Below are 26,117 nucleotides of genomic sequence, written 5' to 3'. Positions count from 1 at the left end.
CCCCCAGTCTCCTCTGACTTGCTAGTATGCGGGCGAGAGGGAAGAAACTAGTAAACTCTACAATCTATCATCTAAACAGACCATTCATCTGTTGGTTTACTCAGTAAATATTTACTGAGCACTAATTATGAAGCAAATGCTTTGAGAAGCACAGTGTTGAACACAGTTCCTGTCCTCAAAGAGTACGTAGTCTAGGAGAGCCAATAGACCATCAACATGGACAAACAGATATCGAGGTACAATTGAGATCGGATGGTCAGGGAAGGCTTCTATGAGCCCTCTGGCAAGCAACAGAAAAATACAGCATGGGTCACGGTAGAGGTGGACAGGGCCTCTCTGGGCAGTGGCCCTCAACCCCAGCTGTACATTAGGATCCCTGAGTCACCTGGAGAGTTTACAAAACAGAACAGTAATGCTTGATGGTTCTGATTTAACTGGCCTAGAGGAGGGCCCAGGACCTGACTTTTTTTTTTTTTAATAGACTTTTTTCTTTCTTATTTTTTTAATTTAAGAGCTGTTTTGAGGTTTACAGAAATATTGATGGGAAAGTACAGAGTTCCCATGTACAACTCCACACAATCACTCACACACACACACAGTTCCCTTTATTATTTACATCTTGTATTGTATGGCACATCTGTTAAAATCGATGAGCTAACATAAACACATCATTGTTAATGGCAATCCACAGTTCACTCTTTGTGGCATGCATTCTATGAGTTTTGACAAATGTATCCTGTGTGTCCATCATCACTGTATGACACAGGATACTTTCTCTGCTGTAAACCCCAGTGCTACACCTGTTTGTCTCTTCCTCCCTCCCCCAAACCCCTGACAACTGATCTTTTTCTTATCTCCATTGTTTTACCTTTTCCAGAAGGTCATATATTTGGAATCATATAGTATGTGACCTTTTCAGATTGGCTTCTCTCATTTAGCAATAGGATTTTAAGGCTCCTCCATGTCTTTTTGGGGCTTGATAGCTCATTTCTTTTTATCACTGACTAATATTCCATTGTCTGGATGTATCACAGTTTATTTATCCATTCATCTATTCCTGGACATCTTGGTTGCTTCCAAGGTCCTGGCACTTTTAAATTAAGCTGCAGAAAACATTCATGTGCAGGATTCTGCATGGAAACAAGTTTTCAACTCACTTGAGTAAAATACCAAGGAATGTGACTGCCGGATCTTACAGTAAGAGTATGGTTAGTTTTGCAAGAAACTGCCGAATTGTCTAACACCCAGTTATACTGATGTAATTGGCCTATGGTAGACATTCCAGGTCCCAGCGTTTTTAAACGCTTCCCAAATATTCTGATGTAAAGCTCAGGTTTAATATCTTGTAGGCCTTGGCTAGGGACCATGTATTTCACTATAAGAACAACGGAAAGTTATTTTGAATTTAAGCCAAAAAGAGGCCTGATTTGACAGACAAGCTTATGAAGTCATTCTGGCAGCATGTGAGAATGGGTTGGGAAGGGCTGGGGAGGCAGTAAGAGCAAGAGTGAATCTGAGGGATCAGTGAGGAGTCTACTGAATTATAGGTCAGCAATGAGAGTAATTCGTACCAGGGCAGAGATAGAAAGAAAGGGATGGATTCAAAAGACACGTTAGAGAAAATTAATAAGCTCTGGCTATTGGTTAAATATTGGAATGGAGGAAAACAAAGGGAGAAATCCAAGGATAACAAGAAACACTTCCAATCAAGCTCTAGAAGGAAATTTAAGTCTACCTTGCAAAGAGGCACCAAAAGTCACTAACCTGTCCTCTTTTCTATCTTCTCCCTCCTCTTCCTCCTCCACTTCCTCTCCTACTTCTCCATCTTTGTTTTGGTCTTTGTTTGAAACAAGAAATCCTCTTGACTTAAGACCAATTGCTATTTTAACGTACTACTAAACCCTTGCAAGCTAACTGAGCATCTTCCCTTAAGGTCAAATTCAAAAAGGTACATGGTATTTCAGGGATAAGGTAACTTGACTTTGATGAGTGATGCCACTCATTGTCTGTTATAGCCAAAGGATGAAATTTTAGAAGGGATGATCTCTGAAGAAGGTTTATCATTCTCCCAACTTTTCTCCTGAAACTCTCCAGCAGATGTTTCTAATGCCCTGAGGGGGGAAAAAAGCTTTAAAACAGAGCTGATGATGAATAGTGCAAGAGCAGCAGAGGAGGTTTGAGAAAAAGGAGCCCACCAGAGTCACCAAAAAAGAGCTTTGACTATTTAGCAAAACAGGAATAAGTCACCCAGATCTTTTCACCAGCTGCTCTCAAAAATCTACCTCTTGGGCGCCTGGGTGGCTCAGTTGGTTAAGCGACTGCCTTCGGCTCAGGTCATGATCCTGGAGTCCCGGGATCGAGTCCCGCATCGGGCTCCCTGCTCGGCAGGGAGTCTGCTTCGTCCTCTGACCCTATCCCCTCTCATGTGTTCTCTCTCTCTCATTCTCTCTCTCAAATAAATAAATAAAAACCTTAAAAAAAAAAAAATCTACCTCTTGCTGAAAATCAAGGTCATGGAAAAACTTATACAAAATGAACCAAGAAACGCCTGGGTGGCTCAGAAGGTTAAGCATCCGACTCTTGATTTTGGCTCAGGTCCATGATCTCAGCGTTGTGAGATGGAGTCCCACACTGGGCTCCTTGCTGGGCATGGAACCTGATTAAGATTCTCTCTCTCCCTCTCCCACTGCCCCTACCCCCCTCTAAAAAAGAAGAAAGAAAAAAAAAAAAAAAAGATGAACCAAGTGGTCATTGAGGCCTCTAAAGTCACTCAGGACATTTGAAGTCACATCAGACAAGGTCAGGTGTGTGGAGGCCCTGACACTAGAAGTTGGGGAGAGCTGCCCCTGCAAGGCCCCGCTCATCTTTTCTCTCCTTTGCTCTAAGTACTGTGCTGGGATGGTAGCTCCAACCAGAGGCAGCGAGCTCTGAGCAGTGCGTGGGGCCATGATGGTTACAAGGGGCTTGGGCTAGTTTCCCTGGTCAGGGTGGGCAGACAGTGCTCAGGGACCACAGAGAGAACCCAAGGCTGTGGGAGCCAACAAAGAGAGAAAGTGAGAGAGACAGGGAAAAAGACAGACAGATACACACAGCCAGGTAGAAAGAAGAAAAAATCAAGAGTAAAGAGAAAAAAGAAGAGAAAGACAAGGAAGAAACAAAGAGGAGAGAAAAAAGGGATGAAACAGAGCAAGAGAAAGTAGGAACGAAGAGGAAACAAGAGGAAAAGAGAAGAACAAGGAAGGCAAGGATGGGGGAGCAGAAAAGAGAGGAGAGTCCTGTCCTGCCTTCCACGCTTATCCCATCCATCACAGGAGAGGGTTTTCAGGAGTTCTCTCTCGAAGAAACACTCATAAATCCTCCGTGGAACAGCCATGGAAGCTCAAACCTGTGTGTGCGTGCCAGATGGCTCTGGGCACACCTGTCTCCAGGGAACAAGAATACCCGGGGCTCTTCTTCCTATGGCCCCGCTGTGGGGTGGGCCTCACCTGCGCAGGGAGAGATGAGGTGCAGGTGGCCAGAAAGGGCAGGGCTGAGAAATGACCCATCAGAGACTTGGAACTCCTCCAGAGAGGGTCATTAATGGAGGAAGGTCAGACGCCCTGGACTAGACATACCAGACTTCGCAAATGAAAGTTCACGAAGCAACAGTTCTATTAGCAAACCTTCGTGTGGTTTAAAGTAAGGTGCTGTGAATTTTCTTCTTAAAACTAGAGCTCTCTGAGATTAGTGGTTATACAGTCTTGCCCAAAGGCCAGTTCTACTAACATTTATTGACACCTCTTCACTAACAGGCCCCATGTTAGCAATAGGGTACAGAAAAGATGGGACTCTGGGGCGCCTGGGTGGCTCAGTCGCTAAGCGTCTGCCTTTGTTCAGCTCGGGTCCTGATCCCAGGGTCCTGGGATCGAGCCCCGCATCGGGCTCCCTGCTCAGCGGGAATCCTTTCTCTCCCTCTCCCACTCCTCCTGCTTGTGTTCCTTCTCTCGCTGTGTCTCTCTCTGTCAAATAAATAAACAAAATCTTTAAAAAAAATTTAAAAAAAAAATAGAGTTCTACCAGCAGAGATGGAGGGGAACAAAGACATCATGACAGAGGATACAGCATGAGTAAAGTCACAGAAACGCAGGAGTAGAACTTGTTTTCTGGGAGCTGACGTGTAGGCAGAGGAGTAATAAGAGAGAAGGATAATATTGGTGGGTTCAGTCTTTAGGTGGAAGGCTCAGATGCCCAGAAGCTTACTATTAATGCTGTAAGGGGGGGAGGGGGTCACTGAGGATTCTCAGCAAGGGAGAAATGACCTCTAGGAATGATCCTTCAAGCAGCATATCTACTCAAAGGAAGAAACTGGAGAAGTCTATCAAGACAGTGGGAGAGAGGGGTGCCTGGGTGGCTCAGTCAGTTAAGCATCTGCCTTTGGCTCAGGTCATGATCTCAGGGTCCTGGGATCGAGTCCTGCATTGGGCTCCCTGCTCAGCTGGGAGTCTGCTTCTCCCCCTCCCTCTGTTGCTCCCCCTGCTTGTGCTCTCTCACTCTCTCTCTCTCTCTCTCAAATAAATAAAAATCTTAAAAGGGAAAAAGAAAAAAGAAAATGGGAGAGAGATGATATAACACAAAGAACCGTAAAGGAGAAGAGGAAGGAGTGGCCGCTATTGGATTATAAGATCGAGGGCTGTCTGGGAGCCTTATTCCACCCCAAATGAGAATGGCATGTGCAAGTCTAACTATAATTGTGGCACGCATTTTCTGAGTCATTTTCTGAGCCGATGTCTTTGCAGAAAAAGAACCATCCAAGAAAGGTGATCTTTTCCACAACCACTTGCCAGTCCATTAACCTATCCTGCAGGATCACTTCCCCCAGCACCAGCCCCACTGTGTCTCCTCATAAGCCACCAGGGGCTTATCATCCAATGAGATTTGGGTAGAAAAAAAAGTGGGGGGAAGCCAAGAAAAGAGGAAAATGAGATGGAGAGAAAAAGTATTTAAAAAACATGTGCTGGGGAAGTCAAAACAAATTTCCATCCATTCCTGCTGGAGATTTTATGGAGCGAGACATCCCCAAAATGGGTTTTGAATTATACTCTGCACCTCATAAAGCACGGGAACTCTTGGCAGCCCCCTCACACACACTGCCCTGTCATTACCTGCCCAGTCCTCCCAGGAAGAAGGCTTGATGGGACACCCAGAATCGTACAGACAACCCAGTGGAGGCAAAAGGACATGGGGCAGGGGCGCCTGGGTGGCTCAGTGGTTAAGTGTCTGCCTTCAGCTCAGGTCATGATCCCAGGGTCCTGGGATTGAGCCCCGCATCCGGCTCCCTGCTCCGCGGGGCGCCTGCTTCTCCTTCTCCCACTCTCCCTGCTTGTGTTTCCTCTCTCGCTGTGTCTCTCTCTGTCAAATAAATAAATAAATAAAATCTTTAAAAAAAAAAGGACACGGGGCAGGACGGACTGGGGTCTAGATTCAGACGCAGCCCCAGCCTTTTGACATTAGGCAAGGTACTGGCCTTCTCTGGGCCAGAGGCTGGTCTGGACAGGCCTGAAGGCCTGAGGGTTGGAAACCTGGATGGCCTGGAGAGCTGGAATGTGGAAGGACAGAGTTACAAAGCCACCGTACAGCCACGCGTGTGCATGGGAGGGGCTGTGTGGTGCGAGCAAAGAGGGCTTGCTTTAATTCCTTCACAAGGTGATGGAAAGATCAGGTGTCATGTGGTCATAGATGGAAAAAGAAAACCTTTGATAAGGTTTATTTTCCTTTTTTAAATATCAGGTGGCTCAGTCAGTTAAGCGTCCGACTCTTGATTTCGACTCAGGTTATGATCACAAGGTCATGGGATCGAGCCCCACGTCGGGCTCTGTGTTCAGCGTGGAGTCTGCTTATCTTTCTCCCTCTGCTCCTCCCCCCACTCTCTCCTGCTCTCTCTCTCTCTCTTCCTCAAATAAATAAATAAAATCTTTTTTTTTTTTTAAGATTTTATTTCCCCATTCATGAGAGACAGAGAGAGAGAGAGAGGCAGAGGGAGAAGCAGACTCCCAAGGAGCAGGGAGCCCGATGCAGGACTCGGTCCCAGGACCCTGAGATCATGACCTGAGCCGAAGGCAGATGACCAACCATCTGAGCCACCCAGGCACCCTAAATAAAATGTTTAAAAAAAAATTTTTGTTTTAAATATCAGGCAAAGAAATACTTGAAATGCCATTCAGGAAGTCAACATGATCTGGGAACAGAAGTGCAGCTTTAGCTTGCTCTGCGCCCTGTGCTAGGTCAGTTCACCATCTAAATCAGTTTCCTCATCTGCAAAACGGAAAACTGTGGGATGTCAGCCACAGGAATTTAATGGAGAACACAGGAAATACAGTTAATAATATTGTACTAACTTTGTACAGCGACAGATGGTAACTAGATCGATGGAGGTCATCATTTCCTAATATGTACAAAAATACTGAATCACTATGTTGTACACCTAAAACTAATAAAATATTGTATGTCAATTATAAATCAATTATTAAAAGGCCACCCAAAAGGAAAAGGACATTAGGGACAAATGCTATGGAGTCCCTGGAGGGGCCGTGAACTCCATGAGTTCAACGATTTGTGTTCCTGACTCATCTCTGGGATTCAGTTCCCCCACTTTATTTTTTTAATTATTTTTTCCAGCTTTATTGAGATATAATTGACATATAACATCGTGTAAATTTCAGTGTTGATTTGATACACTCATATACTGCAAAATAATCACCACCATAGCATTTGCTAACACCTCCATCACATCACATCATTACCATTTTGTTTTTTGTAGTGAGGATATTTGAGATCGGCTCTCTTAGCAACTTCCAACTATATAATACATCAACCCTTAACTGTAATCAACAATGCTACACACTGGATTCCTAGAACTTATTCACCTCATAACTGGAAGCGTGTAACTCTTTGGCCAACATCTCCCCATTTCCCTCACACCCCAGTAACCACCATTCTAGTCTCTGTTTCTGAGTTTGGCTTTGTTAGATTCTACATATAAGTGATACCATACAGTATCTGTGTTTCTTTGATTTATTTCACCTAGCAAATGCCCACAGGATCCATCCAAATTGTCACAAATGGCAGATATCCTTATTTCTCATGGTTAAATAATACTCCGTTGTATGTATATACCACATCATCTTTATCCATTCATCCACTGACTGACACAGGTATGCGTCCTTATCCTGGCAATTGTGATGCTTCAGTGAACCTGAAAGTGCATGTATCTCTTGGAGATCTTGTTTCTATTTCCTTTGGATATATACCCAGAAATGGAATTGCTGCATTATACAGTAATTCTATATTAAATTTTTTTGAGGAACTTCCTTACTGTTTTCCATACTGATGGCAACAATTTATATTTCCACCAGGAGTGTAAATGGCTTCCCTTTTCCTCTCCTTTAAGTCAGAATGCTATCTAAAGGTGCAGCCTCTAAAATTCTGTGACTTACTGTCTCTGTCAACCTGAAACATGTATGTATTTCAAAAGCTTTCAGCTGGCCTTCTCTCTGGGACTGACAGGCTAACCAGTGTTCTCTACCATCTCTGTAAAACATCCTTGAGGTCCACAAGCCCTGAGTGCTGACACCAGCGAGTTACTTCCTCTCCAGCATTCTTAGCTTGCTATCAGTTCAGTTGCATTTTTACAGAAGACCAATTTGTTTCTCAAACCTATGGATGCCTGTTATGTTTTCTGTAACTTGAAAATTTAATGAAATATTATGCAAATTAAAAAATTTATGAGCATCAGAAGGAAGTGGTTTCTAAGAGGGCTAAGTGGCTTTTGCTATAAAAATAAAGTCACTTAAATATTGCTATTGAGCTAGGTCAGGTGTGACAACTATAAAAATTTAGACAGGAATCATAAAACTCTAGAAGAATTACTTGGCAAGCAACTTCAAGTCCTCAGTCCCCTTTATGAAACCAACATTGGAGACCATATTTGGTGCATTATGAGCAGAGTTTATGCAAGAAGATGGCGTGGGACTTCAATCAGCTGACCTAGACTCAAAGAAGAGTTCTGGAACCTACATCAAGTAGTTGGCAAATGTATACACATTTACATATCTTAAGTTAAAATAAAATATTTAAGGTACATTATTATTTTTTATGATTCCCTGCTTTAATAGACTTATATTAACTGACCCAACTGCCAATCCACATAGCTTTACAGACGAGGGTTTCTAAAGTAAACAACTCAACCTAAACCCAGGCAACTCTTGCCTGAAAAGTCGGTCTCCCCATTCAAGTGAGGAAAAAATCTAAGGTAGAAGGGGAAGAATTGCTTTATCAGTCATATCAAATACGGTGCCAGAAAGAAAGAGACACCTACCCACCCCCACTCACTGTGATAATCACTCCCTTTCTGGCTACTCCATTCCTGGGTCCAGTTTCTTCTTTTAGTTCTCCAGACAGAGAGTCATTATTATATTTTCCCTCTCTCCTATATATCTGTATATATGTATAATGTCTGTGTATGATATATACATGAATATATGCATTATGTATGAACATATATAATATACATACATTTTTATATATACATACATTTCATATATAAACATTTTTTCCAATCAGGGGTGAGTAAAGAAGACGACTCCCAGGCCAAGGACTGGAATAAATCTGGAGGCAGATTCTGGGGCCTGAGCATGCAGGGAGGAGCATTGTAAAGTTGGCTTAATATTGAATATAAGATGGTCAGTGCGCTTTCTCCAATCACGACACCTCCATAAAATATTATGGCAGGAACAGTAACCATCTCCTTTCTAATATATTGTACATGGAACATAGAAGTTGATGGTGTGATCTTCGCATAGCACTGTGCTTATAGAACATTCTTTCAAGTTGTGGAATCTTTTGTTCAAGTGAAATGGGGTTCAGTGTTGCAGACAAATAAAAGGGGACCATCTCTTTAGCTGAAGCCCAAAGTGACTCCTATTCCCCTGATTTATCATGGTACCCAGTTTGAAAAAAACAACACCCTAATGAAATGACAATTTCAATGTTCGTATCCCTGAGCTGCCTGTAAGAAACTTGCAGAGAGATGCTGGACAAGTCACTTCTCTCTGTCCACCCAGAGGTGGCTGTTTGGGTGCATAGTTATTCCACATTCCACAAGGATCCCAGCACATTCTTTGTAATGATCACTTTAGGGAAATGAGACTGGGTAGCGGGGGAGACATTCACTTTTTCCTTTATAATATTCCTGAATTGTTTGCATTTGTTACAACAAGCTCGTGTTCCCTTTGTTAAAATTAAGTTAAAATTCAATAAGCATGCATTAACTAGCTGCAAGAGTTACAGATATGAAAGAGACAAGGTGTTTAGGAAGGTTAAAGACTAGCAAGAGAGGCAGACCATTAACCAATCACAATTATTTCCATGAAAACAAGAACTGCAATGAGTATACCAAGGGTCTGGGAGAGAAGTGTTCTTGGGGATGCCAGGAGAGTCATTTTGGAAGCACTGAAGGTACATTCAAGCTGGATCTTAAAAGATGGCTAGGAGTAGGGGCACCTGGGTGGCTCAGTCGGTTGAGCATCCAACTCTTGATGTTGGCTCAGGTCACGATCTCGGGGTTGTGGGATGAAGCCTGACACGGGGCGTGGAGCCTGCTTGGGATTCTCTCTCTCCCTCTGCCCCTCCTCTCCCCACCCTCTCACCCTCTTTCTCTCTCTCCCTCTCTGATTAAAAAAAAAAAAAAAAAAATGAGTAGGAAAGTGGTAGCTATGAGGCAGGAAAGGTATTTTTTAAATGTATATATTAGAGGAAATCTGACAATTAAGTGGGCAAAATTTAAATTTTAAATGAATACCTTTGTCTCAGTGGTGGGCTGGATCAATGTGTTCCCAAAGTATGGTATGAGAGATAAATTTAGGTGGTATGTAAACATATACATATATACATATATCTATTTGAGCACATATGTAACTATATATATTTCCTTTAACAGTTACATACTTACTTGTTACAGGCTATCTTCTATTTATAGCAAGTTATTCTGGTGTTCCATTTGTGACAGTGATACAAAGACTCCTTCTAAAAATAAATACAGCTAATCCCATTTACTATGTGACCTTGCACAATTGACTTGAACTTTCTGAATGGCCATGTGTTCATCTGTAATATGGAGACACTAAAAATACCCATGAAAAGGAGGCTTCTTTTTTTTTTCTTTAAATCAAAAAGTGCAAATGGTATTATCCCCATAACTGTGAACCCCTTGCATTTCTGTGCCCCCAAGGACTGGGCACACAGACTGGGATGGAAGGATCACTGAATAATGACTGAGGGGCTTAGCTCCAGGCAAGGGGAGCTTAAGGTGAACCTTGGGTTTTAGGTGAATGGGTTTTATCTAGAAAATGCAAATAGAATTCATCTCTCCTGCAAACCCCAGTTGATAAGAGGCTGAAGGCACTGCATTTGAGGCGTGATCTAAAGCAGAGATTAGGGGCGCCTGGGTGGCTCAGTGGTTAAGCGTCTGCCTTTGGCTCAGGTCATGATCCCAGGGTCCTGCGATCGAGCTGGCATCGGGCTCCCTGCTCCGCAGGAAGCCTGCTTCTCCCTCTCCCACTCCCCCTGCTTGTGTTCCCTCTCTCGCTGTGTCTCTCTCTGTCAAATAAATAAATAAAATCTTTAAAAGAATAAAATAAAAAAATAAAGCAGTGATTAAGTTCTGGATGAGCAATGTTTGATCACACCTAATTTTCCATTTATTCTTAACTTCATTCAACCAGTATTTACTGAGGGCCTACTATGCGATGGGCATGGCTCTAGGCACCTGGGATCCGGGTAGTGGACAAGACTGGACGGTTTCTCCTCTCTTGCAGCCCAATCTTCCCCAACTTTTTTTTTTTTTTTTTTTTTTTAAGATTTAAGCACAGTTTGGGATTTAGCAGACTTGCAAAACCAGTTTTTGGTTTTTCCAAGGTTTGCTGCTCTGCCCTTTCTCAGCCACCAGCCTTCCCATTGGCTGTCCCACTTGGGGGCGGGATGGCTTTCTATTCCGGGGCTGGTAGCAGGGAGCCAGGGGAAAGGGAGGCCCTTCCCTAGAGGCCGCTGCAGTGAGGAGAGGTGCTTCAGCAAGGCCCTGAGAATAAAGTTGAGAGAGAAAAGAAGGGAGGGAGGGACAGGAGGAGTCCCGCTATTGGCAGACAAGTAATTGCTTACTTCGGGCGGTCAGCTTCTCCAGTCTCTCCCTGGGGGAGACTAGAAAGAAGGTAATTGAAGAAGGTTCCCTAACAAATTAGTGTGAGACTGGGCTGGAAAATTTGAGTTGCACCTGGATTCAGAGCTAGGGTTTGATCTTCAGAGGCCCCAGGAAGGATGCAGAGAGGGAGGAAGGGGAGGGAGGCTTTATCCTGCTGCAGCAGCTTCCAGCCTCAGAAACTCAAGGGAGCCCTTCTCTCCCTCCTGGGCTCCTGTTGAGCTGAAGGGGCTGAGAAGAACCTTGCGGATCACAGGGTTCAATCTCATCACACTAGAAACGGAGGGAAGCCCAAAATACAGAAGGGACGAACAACCGACACCCAGCAGAACCAAGACCAAACCTAGGACTCCTGGTTCATGGGGCACCTGGGTGGCTCAGTCATTAAGCGTCTGCCTTTGGCTCAGGTCATGATCTCAGGGTCCTGGGATCAAGCCCCACATCGGGTTCCCTGCTCTGCAGGAAGCCTGCTTCTCCCTCTCCCACTCCCCCGCCTGTGTTCCCTCTCTTGCTGTGTCTCTATCAAATACATAAATAAAATCTTAAAAAAAAAAAAAAAAAAAGACTCCTGGTTCATAGTCCTGGCCACCAGATCACACCTGCCCCCTGGGTTCCATGAGATCTTTACTCACAAGACTTCCTTTGAATTGCCTTAAACCCCGCCAACGACAAAAAAAAAGTGGGGAAGGGGCAGGTCCCAGGGGTTAGGGTGCAGGGCTATTTAGTTTTGTTTATTTAACAAACACCTAGATAGCATGTGCTGAGTGGCAGGCACTGCTCAACACACACTACACACTTTAGTTCTTGAAATCCTCACAACAATCTCACCAATAAGCAACAGAAAGCCCCGATGAGGCAGGTACCCCTTAAGGAGCTGTTCACCGACTATCACTCCTACAGTTGTCCATGTTCCTTCATTTGGTCAGAAAATATCCACTCAGCACCTACTGCATGCAGTGTCCTGTGCTACACGGTTCAGGGAGTAAAAGGATGAACAAGGCACGGTCCTAAGAGATGAGCCATGACATAAAGGTTTTTCAAAATGAATGGAACAGAAAACTATGAAGGGAGGGTGGACCAGGGTGCTACTTTGGTTAGGGAAGACTTCTCGGAGGAGGTGATATTTCAGTTTTGAGAGCAAAGGAGAAAATGGAAGATGAACTCAGAGAAGGTGGCAAACTTTTTAGGATTTTCTAGACTCTGAAAAGGAATTAAGATTTGTTTTTAAGAGAAATGAGAAACAATTAAAGGTTTTAAATAGCAAAGAGTGACGAGATCTAATTTCCTTTTTTGGGGAAATGATCACTCTGGCTACTGAATATACCAAGGTTGGCAAACGTTTTCTATAAAGGGACAGTTAGTAAATATTTTAAGCATCGTGGGCCAGATACTCACTGTTGCTACAACAGCTCCGCTGTTGTAAAGCAAAAGCAACCAGAGACAATGCATACGCCCGCGGATGAGCGTGGCCGTGTTCCAATAAATCTTTATTTATGGATACTGATGTTTGAATTCCAGGTAATTGTCACGTATCACAAAAGGTTATTTTCCTTTGGATTCTTTTCACCTATTTAAATAAATAAATAAACAGGCTCACAGGCTGTACAAAAGCGGGCAGCAAGCTGGGGTTGGCCCATGTGCTGAATGCCGTGTAGTATAAAGGATGGGGACAGAGATGCAGCAGGAAGACAAGAGATGGATATCACAGCCCACGTGAGCAAGGATGGTGGCTAGGATAAAGATTATGGCAGTAGACGATTACAGGTGAATCATAATGAGAGCCATTTTAGGAGTAAAACCAACAAGGTTGGCTGAAAGAGAGAATGAGGGGCAAGAGAAAGGAAATTTCAGGGATGACTCCTTCGCTTGAGTAATTGGCAGGATGGAAGTCTGATCTCCTGAGATGGGGGAAATGTGGGAAGAGGTTTGGGGAGCTAACCACGCAGTGGTGGTGTGATCCCTGACTGGAGACAGAGAAACACAGGATCCCTGGAGCTTGCCAGATAAAATACAGGATGCCCAGTTAAATTTGAATTTCTGATCATCAGAGAGTCATCTTAAATATAACTATATCCCAAATACTGCATGGGACATAATTCTACTAAGCAAGTATTCGTTGTCTGAAATTCAAGTTTAACTGGGCATCCTGTATTTTATTTTTTGTTTCTATTTTTATTTACAAAGTATGGCAACCCTAAGAGGGGTGTATGAGCATTTATGGGGGGAAAAATCTCTATCTAAGCCTTGGAGGAGAGAGATTACTCAGAGGAGGTAATAGCAGAGTTAAGGCTAGGTGTTGGCCAGGTGAATCAGGGACAGGAAAAGCACTGTACGCAGAGAGAATAGCGTTTCCACTCCAGGGTCAGGTGGGGGGAATGTTCCCAGCACCCTCAGAAATCTGCAAGTTGTCAGTGAGGCTAGACCATCAAGTGCCATGGGGAATGTCAGGAGGTGAGGCTGAAGAGGTATCCAGGGGCCACTGAACGCAGGTCCTTGAGGGACATACTAAGGAATTGGTACCATTGTTAAGATATAGATTCCCAGGCCCCTCTGGGTGCCTTAGTGAGGCTAGGAGCAAGAGACTGGGTTCCAAAGTGATTCCAATGAGTAGTTAACTGTAGGGAAAATTGGGCTAAATAATCTAGGAATTTTCCCTCCTACAAATCCCAAGAGCCTAGGAAGCTGCTCCTGGCTCTGAAATCTTGAAAAGAGTAATCCAAGTAATCAGACCAAAGGCAGTGTAGTGTGAGCGTGAAGTCTCCCGTGGCGACTCCTGAAGAGGGAGCTCTGTGCACCTGGAGGGATGTGGAAGGTCCGGAATGTTCGCCCAACCACCAGCCCAACTCCCAGTCATTCTGCGTCCGGCACCTGTTTCTCCTTGGGCACTGGCTCTCAGCTCGGTGCGGGTAGACCAGACGTCTCTGTGACTTTCCTTGTCACCCACCCCCTCCGTCCTCCACCCACAGTCCCTACTGAAATGATTCCCCCAAATGCAGCTATTACTGTGACTGGAAATCTCTTCACTGCTGATTCTGCTAATGGAAATGTTCCTTCCCTTTTCGGCTGCTTGCAAAGCCACTCGTGACTTTCCCCGGTGCTTGAGAGCAAGGCTTTGTCAGCCAGCCACCACCAGAAGGGAGAACATTCTGCCCCGACTGCCTCCTCCGACACCCACCTGCCTCAGACTTCGGATCTAAGAGCCTCTCTGTCCAAGCTGTCCTCAGACAACCCTGGAGTTCCTGGCTTCCCCCTGCTTCTGGAGAAGGAGCAGAGATCAATGGTCAATTTCATCCTTTCTTGCCTCACTGGAGGGAGAAGGGCAGACAGGGAGAGGTGTAAACATAGCCTGCTGGAGTGGCAGGGGCAAGGGAAAAGGAGTTTGCATTCATTATTTATTCATACCTCTACCTCCTTCCAAAAAAGGATTCCAGGTGGCTAAGAGGTATAGAGCAAAAACCCCTCCAGACCCTGTACTCTGGTGCTTGGCACACACCGGCTCCATGAGGATCAGAGGCTCCGTGTCAGTACAGACTGAGCACGATGCTAGGCACTGACGAAAATCTAGTTTATAGAGGGCTCTCCAAAAATAATGATCACAGCAACCCAGAGAAGTGATTATTATCTCGTCTTCACTTTACCGATGAGCAAACAGGCTCCGGGAGGTGGCATACAGATGTCACTGCAGTGAAGAAATGGTGCGTCCAGGACTTGATCCGGGGGGATTGGGGGTCTTTAGAGCTGGCACATGTCCCCCCCACCCCCCACCCCCACCCTCCAGCACACTGCCTCCCAATCAGAGGAACTGGGCTGGAGCCTGGATTTTGCTCTGCATTCGCTCTGGGACCTTGGAAAATGTACTTCTCTTTGCTCGGTAAATGAGAGAGTTGGGCTGGATCTCAGAGGTTTTATTTTACTCGGTTCTAATATTCTAGGAAAAGGATACACTATTTGGATTTTTACAGCATTCTAATATATCTAAAGATCACCGATTATTATATATGTCCCATATGTATAGATAATGTCATGTAACTTCCATTCTCAACAAGGGAACATAAAAACTGCACGAGTCTGCTAAGATGCGCTAGGTGGTGGGGCATCTGGGTGGTGGGGCACCTGGGTGGCTCAGGGGGTTAACTGTCTGCCTTCAGCTCAGGTCATGATCTCAGGGTCCTGGGATTGAGCCCCACAATGGCTCCCTGCTTAGCAGGGGATCTGCTTCTCCCCCTCCCTCTGCCCCTCTCCCCAGCTCCTGTGCTTTCTCTTGCTCATGCTCTCTCAAATAAATAAATAAAATCTTAAAAAAAAAAAAAGAAGAAGAAGTGCTAGGTGGACAAAACTCAACTTGGGGTGGAGAGGAAGAGTGCCAAGGAAGTGCACCTGGTCAAAAGGGGGCTGTGGGTCTGACAACGGATTCCCGGTCAATTTCTGGAAAGAGAAGGTAGAGCTTTCCCATGTGCCTAAAAGGACTAGATAACAGGTTCCCCCAGTATGACACTGTGCCCAGCATAAGGAGGGAATTCCCTAAGCCCTGGGAGAAGAAGAGTGGAAAAGGAAGAAGGGAGAGGAATAAGGAAAGAGGGGAGGAGGAAGGAGAGAAAGGGGGGAGTCATGAAGGCATAGAAGTGTAGGTATTTGCTTGTCGAGTAGTCCAGGGATAATGAGTGGCATCTAGAGAAAATGAGACAAGACCTGGTGCTCTCTTGGCAAAGTGGCACCGAGCAAAAGGGCCTGGGGAGATGCTAAGTCAGCTCCTGGCAGCGCAGACACAAGGTGCTCAGTCCCTTGGGTCTGTGATGCTGTCACACCGAAGTTCCAATAAAGAAACGTCTGCAACTTCTTGGTAATGAGAACAGGAAGAGATAAAAAGTAAGAGAGGTTGTCGAAGAGATGAAAACTCAGGAGCACTCCTAGTCCTGTGCAGCCTGGGAGGCGAGAGAGCACAGGGTTTAGAACCAGGCAGACCTGGGTTTGGACCCAGCCCAGCCGCATAACAGCTGTGTGTCTTGGGCATGTTCCTTAACTTCTCTGAGCCTCAGCGCTCACCTAAAACATGGGGTGAATCTGGTCTTTCAGCACCGTGGAGAGGATGAAACGAGATAGCAGCCATACCAGTGTGACACCTGGGGGCACAGTAAATGTCCAACAGACGTTCTCATGGCCTGCTTCATGCCAGAATGATAACATCTGGAACACCAGGTCCCCCCCCCCCCCGCCCTGGTGGCCCAGCTGCCCTTCCCCAAGGTGGGAGGAAGACACACTTGACCAGGAGTCAGTAGACTGAGATTTGGTTTTTGCTTCATCACTGCCTTGCTATGTGCCCCGATTTCCCCATCTTTACATAGAAGGGTTTTGTTTTGATAATGCCCTAGATTATTACATTTGGTGATCCCCAAACCATGGCATATCGTCTTCCCCACAACATTCAATGCCTCTCTGTTTGCCACCATGCAAAGATTCCAATCCCTTATCTGGCTTTCATGATTCTCAAGAGTAGGTCTTCCCTAAACCCAGCACACTTTCCTCCAATCAGACTGACCGCATTCCTCATCCTATTGACAGCCCCAGAATAATAGGGAGCTAGGAGAAGGTAGAAGGAATGACTATGGGAGCTCAGAAGAGGGAAAACTCTAAGGAACAGATGGTGTTCCAGCTCATATGTTAAGACGGATGAGTGGAATTCCAGCACCTCTCCAGGTTTGCCCAGTAGGGACTCTCGCTGTAGGCCAAGCCACCATCATCCCTGAACAGACTCCTACAGACCTGCCTGCTTCCATCTTTGCTCCTGTCCAGAGAAGCCTAAGTAAGTCTTTCCAAGCATAAGTTAGATGTCTTTGCTTAAAATCCTGCCTGGCTCTCCACTTCACTCACAGTGAAAGCAAAAACCCCAGCAGCGGTCTGTATGGCCCTGGGTGCCTCCCCACGTCCTCCCCTGTCCTGTCCTGCCTCTCCCTTCTCGCTCCACTCTGGATGCACTGGCCCTGGGCACTCCAGATGTGCTCCAGCGTAGTGCTCCGTCTGGAATGCTCTTCTCCTAGATATCTGCTTGGCTAACTCCTTCATTACTTTCAAGTCTTAGTTCTACCCCCTCATTCTCAACAAGCTCCTCTCGCTCTGTTCTACTTAATATGAAAACCCATCTCATTTCCAAAATTTCCCTTGTATTTAACTTTCTTTTGTTCATAGAATTTATCACATCCTCACATACTACATAATTTTCTTATTTATCATGTGCATTGTTATTATCCTCTGCTCACCACCCACCCATCCACACACTCACTCACTTCTACAAATGAGCTATCTGAATACAAGAATCTATATCTTTTGTTCTCTGTTTTATCCTAAGCACCTGGGACAGTGCTTAGCACACCGTAGGTGCTCACTTAAGGGTCTAGTCATTGTTAGAGTCTTCCTTTATATTGATAGTGGGCGCCAAGGCTCAAGTGGGCAACTCCAGTGGGAGGTCAGGAAAGGCTGCAAAGATAAGGTGACATTTAAATTCAGTCTTGAGGGACACCTGGGTCGCTCAGTAGGTTAAGCAGCTGCCTTCTACTCAGGTCATGATCCCGGGTCCTGGGATTGAGCCCCGCATCAGGCTTCCTGCTCAGCGGGAAGTCTGCTTCTCCCTCTCCCTCTGCCCCTCCTCACTGCTCATTCTCTCTCCCTTAAATAAATTCTTTAAAAAAAAAAGAAAAAAACAAATTCAGCCTTGAAAGGTAAGAAGGAATCTTCCCAGGGGAGTGGTGGAACAAAACTACCAAACGAAAAGGGAGGGTTCTTACGATAGGGCACTCTGGGCAGAGTATGATCTTGGACTTGGACCACAGTAAGAAGCTTGAACTCCATACTAAGAACTGTGAGGAACCAGTGAAGTGCTTTAGGAGAGAACAGCCATGATCAGATCTGGGCTTTTAATGAAATCACTCTGGCTCCAAGTACGGATGGTAGAGTAGACAGGATAAGAGTAGAGGTGAACAGGCCCTTGAGTTGACTGCTAAAATTGTAGTTGAGAGAAGCATTGAGGTCTGAGCCTGCCAGGGGCTTTGACAGTGGGGCTGGAGTCATGGTTCCCCTTCGGGTGAAAACCCAGACAGGGCATAGCCTGCAGCAGCCTCATCAAAGTTGGACTCACCGACGGGGCTGCTTGCGCATTCTAGCCAGCCAGCAGGGAAGCTACAGAGGTCTCAGTCCTGAGTCTCACGAGTAGTCACCACCCATCCCCCTTCCAACCCAAAGGGAAGTCTTTATGGGGGCTGCCGTCCCGGAGGGCTGCAGACAGCAGCAGAGAGCCAGAGAAACTCAAGCGCTAGCAATGGAGAGGAGAGGAGGCCTGGCCAAGCCCGGCTGCCTGCCTCCTTCCAGGGCAGAAAGGCTGCAAGCTCTGCTGGGAGGGAGAGAAACTAGCTCTCTCACTCACGCGCGCGCTCTCTCTCTCTCTCTCACTATAGTTAATCTTCTGTTGCCACTAGCTGGTCAGTGAGAGAACTTGGGAAAGCATGAGCTCTGCAAAGAAAGCATCCCCGGAATGCTGCTCCACGTCAAGGTTAAATCCGACTTTCGTTCCTTTCCTGGAAAAGAGCAGGCTTCTTCTGCTCACCCCCAAAGGCAGCTGGAGTAAAAAGCGATGAGGCTTCCTCCCCCAGAACAAAAACCTATCAGCTCCGGTTCTCCGGAGAGATGGGAGCCAACCAGCTGGGTACTTGGGCAGGAGAACAAATTCCGTTTCCCTGGGGATATTTTTCTCCGTAGATTTTCAGTATTTGGGGGGAGGGGTTTGGTTTGTTTTTGTTGCAGGGAGATGAGAGAGTGGTGCGCTTGATGATGATCAGCCCAGTTTCAGACACTGAGATGTATTTAAACCCAGAGCCAAGTGTTTGAGGTCCAGGGTAATGGGAAGAAGCACAGAGTGGGACCCAGGACCACTGGGTTCAAGTCTGAACTGCTGGTCCTCAAGTTTCTTCCTCAGTCTGGGTCCCCATGTTCCCATATAAAATACTGTGTGCTCTGAGATGTTGTGAGGCGGTGAGCCCATCAGCACTGATGGTCATGGTCAAAGTTTTCATGACTTCACCCAAAGAAGTCACTGTCACTCCCCATCCCTCTCTCCCTGAAGCCCACGTGTTCACACCGTCCTAGGGCAGCCAAGGCCAAATTTACAGCAAAGCAAGGAAGTGAGAAGCAGGAGATTTTGCTTGCCAGAGGCCATTTCAAACCTGCCGAACCTGCTGTAAATTAAAATTATAGAACGCTCTTGCAGCCTGAGGGCCCAGTTCAGGAAAACATCAAGCTCTGGGTCACACCCAAGCCTGCAGAGCTGTGCTATCTCAGCTGGTGTCACTGACCCCCAGAAACAGCCAATCTGGCTGGCCTTGACCGAACTTGAGCCTCCGTAACATGGAGGAATCCACCTCTCTCCCTGCCCCACTGCCCTCTCAGTAACTTGGTACTTTCTGAGGGCAAACAATACATCTCTATCTGCCCTGATTCTTAAATATGTATCATCAGGTTTGAGCTGGCAAAAGGCTGGGGATGGGAGTGGAAAGAGGAAGACTCAGATCAGAGACCCCCCTGACTGGGACCCTTATTTACAATATCCCCGAAACCTGGACCATCACAGCAGGATGGGACCCTGAAGTCTAAGTGCCACTCAAATATTTTATTTAGTGATAAGGGACCTGATGCCCAACTGAGAAAATAACATACATATTTTTTAAACCTAGCTTTGTTTGAAGATATCAAATTCTCTCTCTTATCCACCCCACAATCTCTCTTTCTCTCTCTGGCCCATACAGAAAAGAACACTGGGATTGGTTTTAACGAATATTCTGTAGTCAGAAATCCCTACAGAAGACCCAGATTACTACTATCTGTATCTGGTTGTTGTTTTTCCTCCCTGTTAATCACTGGCATCAACCTTCAGAATCAAGCCAGAAACCAAAAAGGGCAAATAGCCTCACTGTCTCCCAGGGCTTGGGCTCTTTCTCCAAATGCCTGCCAGATAGCTGTGTGGTCTCTGTTGGAAGGCTTCCTCCAACACAAATCCTATAATCATTAGGGGTCAGGATGCTGAGTTCTGGATGGCTCCCTGGGAACCAAACCCCTGTGGGGGCTGAACTCCATCCCCCTAGCATTTGCACCTTTGGAACCAGACAGAAAAAAGCACATTCCTCATTCCCCATTGACATTCGTAGGCAGCTGCTCCCGCCCTTTCCGAACTGTCCTTCGTAGGCTAAACCCCCTGCTTATCGCAACCCTTCTGATTTGGTGCCTGAATCCTCATTCCTTCCGGAGGCTTTTCTCTTTTGGTCCCCATTTTTGTTTGTATTTTAAGGAATCTTTGCAGACCAGATCTACAGATCTACTCATGCAAATGCATTTAGACATACTACTGGATGGACTATCCTTCTCTATGTGCCCTCCCCCAAATACACAGCACACGCCTTACCTGTGGGATATATATGCCAAGGAAATTTAGAAAGAAAAGACAGGGTGCCTGGGTGGCTCAGTAGTTAACTCAGGTCATGATCCCAGGGTCCTGGGATCCAGCCCCGCATTGGGCTCACTGCTCCGTGGGGAGCCTGCTTTTCCCTCTCCCACTCCACTCTGCTTATGTTCCCTCTCTCGCTGTATCTCTGTCAAATAAATAAATAAAATCTTTTTTTAAAAAAAAGAAAGAAATGTTGACAATAAGTGCTTACTCCATTTTATCTCTTTTTTTCCCCCTTTTGCTGAATCAAGGCTGGTGGTAAACAGTCCAGCCCGGCCATTGTCAAGTGCAGGAAGGAGGATGCCATTTCCCTACCTGTGGGCATGAAAGCTAAATCCACAAGCAGACTCCAGGGCTGCCTGGGGGCAAATGAGGACTGAGTGATGTGCAGGTTCACCTCTGAAGCCCTGTACCAGCAGTTGCTCCTGCACAAATTCTTTCTTTTCAATCAGTCCTTCCCAACACCCTGTGTCACCAGCAAAAGGAAGGAGACAGTAAGAAGAGAGAGGAGCTAGTCAGAGTAAGAGAGTGCATCAGGGCACTTCAAGTTCATAGAATCTCTACACCGAAGGATTATTTTAGGGCTTCTCTACCCACTCACATTACAGCACAAAGAACTGAAGCTCTGGGGATAAATGAATGACTTGTTCAAGGTCACAGTGGGCCACAGCTGAGATTCCCAGATCCTAACCAACACGAAATTCCCAAACTGCATTGGAGCCTCTAACCTCTCCGCCACCCATCCTAAGGCATCACTCAATTTTTTTTTCCCCTTTTTGGAAGTTTCCCCAGCCTTCTCTGAATCTACAGAGATGTGTTCCCTCCCTGATGTGACAGAATGTGTAATCTCCATCACTCATTGGCACCATGACATAGAATGCCCCCTGACATCCCATGAATCATGGAACTTTGAGCTGGCAGGGTCATCAAAGGTCATGCCTTACTTTCAGACTCTCATATTTTAGCACCTGAGTGTAGCTGAAGTTCCTTTGAGAAATGTTCTCCTCATGTTGATGATTGCTGTATTTCTCTCCAGGACCCCGCACCATGCTCTACCTAAATGTAACCATATGTATGCCAGCGCATATTTGCCAATATGCAACTACCAAGAACGTAGCTATCTGGTAGAATGAGATTCCAGCGCCAGGTCTGCCATTTCCCCACCGTGTGACCTTGTACTAGGCACCTGACCTCTCCAAAAATGATTCCTTAATCTGTAAAATGGGAAGAACAGAAATGCCCACTTCATATATTTTATGTGAATTAATAATAAAACGCAAGAGTAAACCTCTTAGCACCTCATTAAAGATTCAGTAACTATTTGCTATCCCTTGATCACTTTAAAGGAAATTCGCTTTGTCAGTGCCATTGACTTATGATCAGAATCTAAAAAGAGGCCCAGACACCGAAACTTGGGGGAAATTTCAGCTCTGGTGTAAACTTCCATCTACATAAAGCAGGCTGGAATATGATGGGAGAGGAGAAATATGAGCAGGCATTATCAATAATAGAGCCAATAACTCAAACAAGAGAGGCAGAATGGAGGGAGATAGGGCCAGGTATGCAGGTGACTTTGGTGAATGCGGATGGTAGGCAACGCATGCAAAATAACCTTGAGGTCCCCCAACTAGACAGACAGTAAAACGGGAATTCTATCTTTTATGTGTTTGTTCACCCCCCCCCCCCCACCCTTTACTGCCACGGACATTTTCAAACCACCAACTCTGGGTCCACAACCCAAAGCATGGCCCGAGGGCTTTGGCAGACACTATCACCCCCTAGTGGTGGCTCCACACACCACATTATTGGCAGGATTTGGCATTTACGGACTGCATAGGCAACCGCGGCGCGTGCCATCTCCAAATCCCTTGAACTGGCCAGGAAGTAGTGAAAGACTCGCTCAACACACCGGAGACAAACACTAGGCAAGGCTGTTTCAAAGGTCTGGGGATGAAATGATGGGATGCAGCTACCCTGGGACCTTGGGAAAGATAAGGCCATAAATGACTCATAGTACCTACCCACCCCCACCCCCCAACACACACCGGCCCTCCTTTGCAGCCAGCCTGGCCCTCCCAGAGCTCATTGTGCACTCCATGTTTACGTGCAAACAGTGGAAGACCAACACAAATAAAAAACCCACGTCTCCCTACACAGCTCCTGCTATACTCGGCCATCTGGTGACTACCTCGCTAGCCAAATCCCTGGAGGGAGTGCCTTGAGCTGCCAGTCCAGGGCGCTGGGGGGAGAAGAAGGAGGCGGGACACAATTCCCTACACGCTTCTAAAGGGCTCAGAGCTGCCAAGGGGGACAGCAACCCCCCACTCCTCAGCAGGCAGTCCCCAGGCGCCAGGCTCAGCTGCTGTGCGTCAGAGAAGGCGGAAGGCTCCAAGTGGCGGGCGCCAGGGGACTCTCCAGCCGAAGCTGGAGCCCCGGGGGATTCAAGACTTCCAGCTCCTCACGCAGCTCCCCACTCAGCTTGCCCCAGCTCCCAGGCACCCACTCCCTCTTGAAAGCCAAAGTTTAAAAAGGCACAGATTGCCAGCTTCCGGCGACTCTTATAGCTAACTGGACCCGGCCCTCCACATCCTCGGGGAATTGGAATGCTCTGGGGGTCCTAGCTCCCAAGTCCTGCCATACCCAAGAATGTCCCCCTTTACGCCCTTATTTGAACAGCCGTTTAGGAAGATTCCCACTCCTGACCTCTCAGGACACCCCGGAGTAGAGAGATCACGCTGGTGGAAGAGGAAGGGTGGAACTGGAAGTGGTGTCTAAGGGAACCCTTCGTGGCTCCGGAAGGACCCTTCCCTGCAAGGAGGCGGTAGAGTTAGCCCTGAGCCCAAGGTTAGCCTTTCGCCCTAAGGAACCCCATCTCCACGCTCATCCCCTTCCTTGGAAATGGGCAGGCCCACAGGTGCACGTGGGAAGAGCTAGTGGTGTGTGTGTGTGCATGTGTGTGCCCGTGCGTGCGTGCTTGAGAGAGAGTGTGTGTCGCACGCTAGACGCGCCGCCGCGGGAAGTCCCCAGGGAACCTGCGAGGCGCTCTCCCACCGCGCCTCCCGGAAAGCTCAGCTATCTCAGGTTACAGCCAGCTGGGGAGAGCCCTGGGGCCAGAAGCTGCGACCACAAGTGGGCCTGGCACTCCCTCAAATCTCCGGAGGCGGCCAGCGTGAAAGGGAAGGGGGGCGAGGGTCACAAAAATACATTTAAAAATAGTATGGCTCCCCGGAGAGTGGCTTCTAGTCTATTGATTAGGCTTTGGGGCTTCTCAGGCAAGCAAAGAGTTAACCTCGGAGGTTCAAGCCGGGATCCCGAAGGCGCCTCACCCGCGAGATGCCGGAGCCGAGCCGGATCCCGAGAAGGCACGGATCCCGGGAAGAAGAGCTCGGGAGTCTCCGGGCGAGCCCCCGGCGCCTTCAGGCGCTGTTGTTGGCCAGACTCCGACAACCAATCGCGCCCCGCGCCCCCAAAAGGGGAGGGGAGCGAGCGATCCGCGAGCGCGGGAGAGCTAAGGGGGAACATTTTTGTAAACGCTCTCCGAGATAATTAAGCTATCAATTACCGGGGTGGGAAATCAGCCGCGCTTCCCACAGCTCCTCGCAAGGGCCGACTCCTCCGGGATTGGCGCTGGGAACCAGCAGGCAGCAAGCTGCTGGCGAACTTTCCGATTAACTTTTCCATTTGAGCCCCCACCCCACCCCCACCCTTTCCCTCTTCGCTTCCGTGTTCTCGCCTTTAAGTTATTATTATTAGCCCAGTGAGTGAGCAGCGAGGACAAACATGTTCTCCCCTGGGAGGGGGCTAGAAATGCGACTGCGACGAGGAGGGTGGGGGAGAGAAGCAGAGAATCTGGAAGTGGAGACCTCGGGCTCAGAAGCCCACTCCTCAGAAATCACTCAATCCTCCCCAGCCCCATTTCACAGATGGCCAAAACTGAGGCCCGGAGAGGGGAAGCGACTTGGCCAAGGTCACGCAACCCACACGGAGATCGAGTTTATGAGGGTTGGGTGATGCCACACGGAGCTTCTCCACTCCGAATCTCCAGGAAATCTACGGGGAAGAGTGGACCCTCCAAGTCCGAGGCGAGAGTGAGGGGGCGGTAACCGCGGGCGGCCAGTGACCGTGCCCCGAGCAGCCGCGGGCGGCTGGACCACCCGGGTCCCCAGCTCGAGCACACTCAGCCATCTGGGTTTTCCGGCGTCGGGGACGCATCACCGCGGAGCTCAACGCCTGGTCCGAGACACTGGGGGCCAGGTCCCCACTGCGGGAGCGTTGGCACGCCCCCGAGCTCCCGCCAAGCACTCTTGGGCACCTCCTGCCCATACTGCTTTCCAACCACCTGTACGCCCTCCGGGCCCCTCGGCTGCCCTCTCCCAGCCTCGCTCGGGGCAGCCCGGGGCGGGGATCCCCAGGGCACCCCCACCCGTCCGGTTTCACTTAGGGGCTCCCGGCTCCTTGGGATCCCGCGTGTGCCGGGGCCCAGCCTCACCCAGGGTGAAGAAGGGCAGCTCGGTGTTGTCCAGGTCGTCTTGCACCGCGATGCGCCCCGGCAGCTCGTTACGCACAAAGAGCAGGAGGCGCGACTCGGCGGCGGTGCCCGCGGAGCCGGCGGAGCCCGAGGACGCGGCGGCGGCCCCGGCCCCGGCCCCGGCCCCGGCGCGGGCGCCGCTCCAGCCGATGTCGCTCTCCCGCAGGGCGGGCAGCGTGGACACCGTGACGGTCTTGAGCCGGCATGGGCTGTCGGGCTCCCGCGAGGCGGCGGCCGTGGCGCCGGCCAGCAGCGGCCGCAGGAACAGGAACAGCAGCAGCGGCGGCGGCGCCGGGTGGAAGCCGAGCCTCCGCCGCCCCCGGAGCCCCGAGCTGGGGCCGGGGCTGCGCCGGGCGCCGGCGGCGGCCATGGCGGGAGGGGCTGCGGTGCTGCGAGCGGCGGCGGCGGCGGCGAAGGAGGAGGAAGAGGAAGCGGCGGCGGCGGCGGCGGCGGAGCTAACCAGGACGCCGGAGCCAAGGGGCCGTGGGAGCCGCTCGCCAGCAGCCCCAGCTCCCGGCTCCGCCTCCCGATCGGCCCTGGACCGCCCCCCCCACCCCCCCCCCCCGCCCCCCCCCCCCCCCCCCCCCCGGCTTCCCCCCGCAGACCCCGGGCGATCCGGAGGCTCCGCCCGGCCTCGTGCAAATCCCAGTCGCCCCCTCTCCCTTCCCAGGATCCCCCAATGCCACCCTCACCACACCACCCTCTCCAAATTCTCAAGACTTAAGGACCCCTCGCGCCTCCTCTAATTCCTCCAGGCTCAACCCAGCTCGCCCAGCTTCACCCCACCCCTGGCTCAGCCCTCCTCGGGCTGCACCTGGGGGCGCGCCTTCTCCCTGCCGGGCTCCAAGCCCCGCCCTCCTGGGGGTAGGGGGCGCCTC

General features: G+C 48.4%; 1 protein-coding gene across 3 annotated transcripts in view; it reads right to left on the bottom strand.

Moving 5' to 3' along the window:
- ASTN2 (astrotactin 2) overlaps nt 1-25,609 on the bottom strand; it is an 868,677-nt gene extending 843,068 nt beyond the window's left edge. For all 3 annotated transcript variants that reach the window (XM_035015962.1, XM_035015963.1, XM_035015965.1), the window contains exon 1: nt 25,201-25,609. In XM_035015962.1, coding sequence (XP_034871853.1) covers nt 25,201-25,609 — 409 coding nt within the window. The remainder of the gene's footprint in view (nt 1-25,200) is intronic.
- Nucleotides 25,610-26,117: the final 508 nt, after the last annotated feature.

The sequence above is a fragment of the Mirounga leonina genome, unplaced genomic scaffold, assembly GCF_011800145.1.
Source record: "Mirounga leonina isolate KUSES-001 unplaced genomic scaffold, KU_Mleo_1.0 Mir_170, whole genome shotgun sequence".
Taxonomy (NCBI): domain Eukaryota; kingdom Metazoa; phylum Chordata; class Mammalia; order Carnivora; family Phocidae; genus Mirounga; species Mirounga leonina.
The sequence above is the reverse complement of the archived record's forward strand: the minus strand, read 5'-3'. Positions and strand labels throughout refer to the sequence as shown.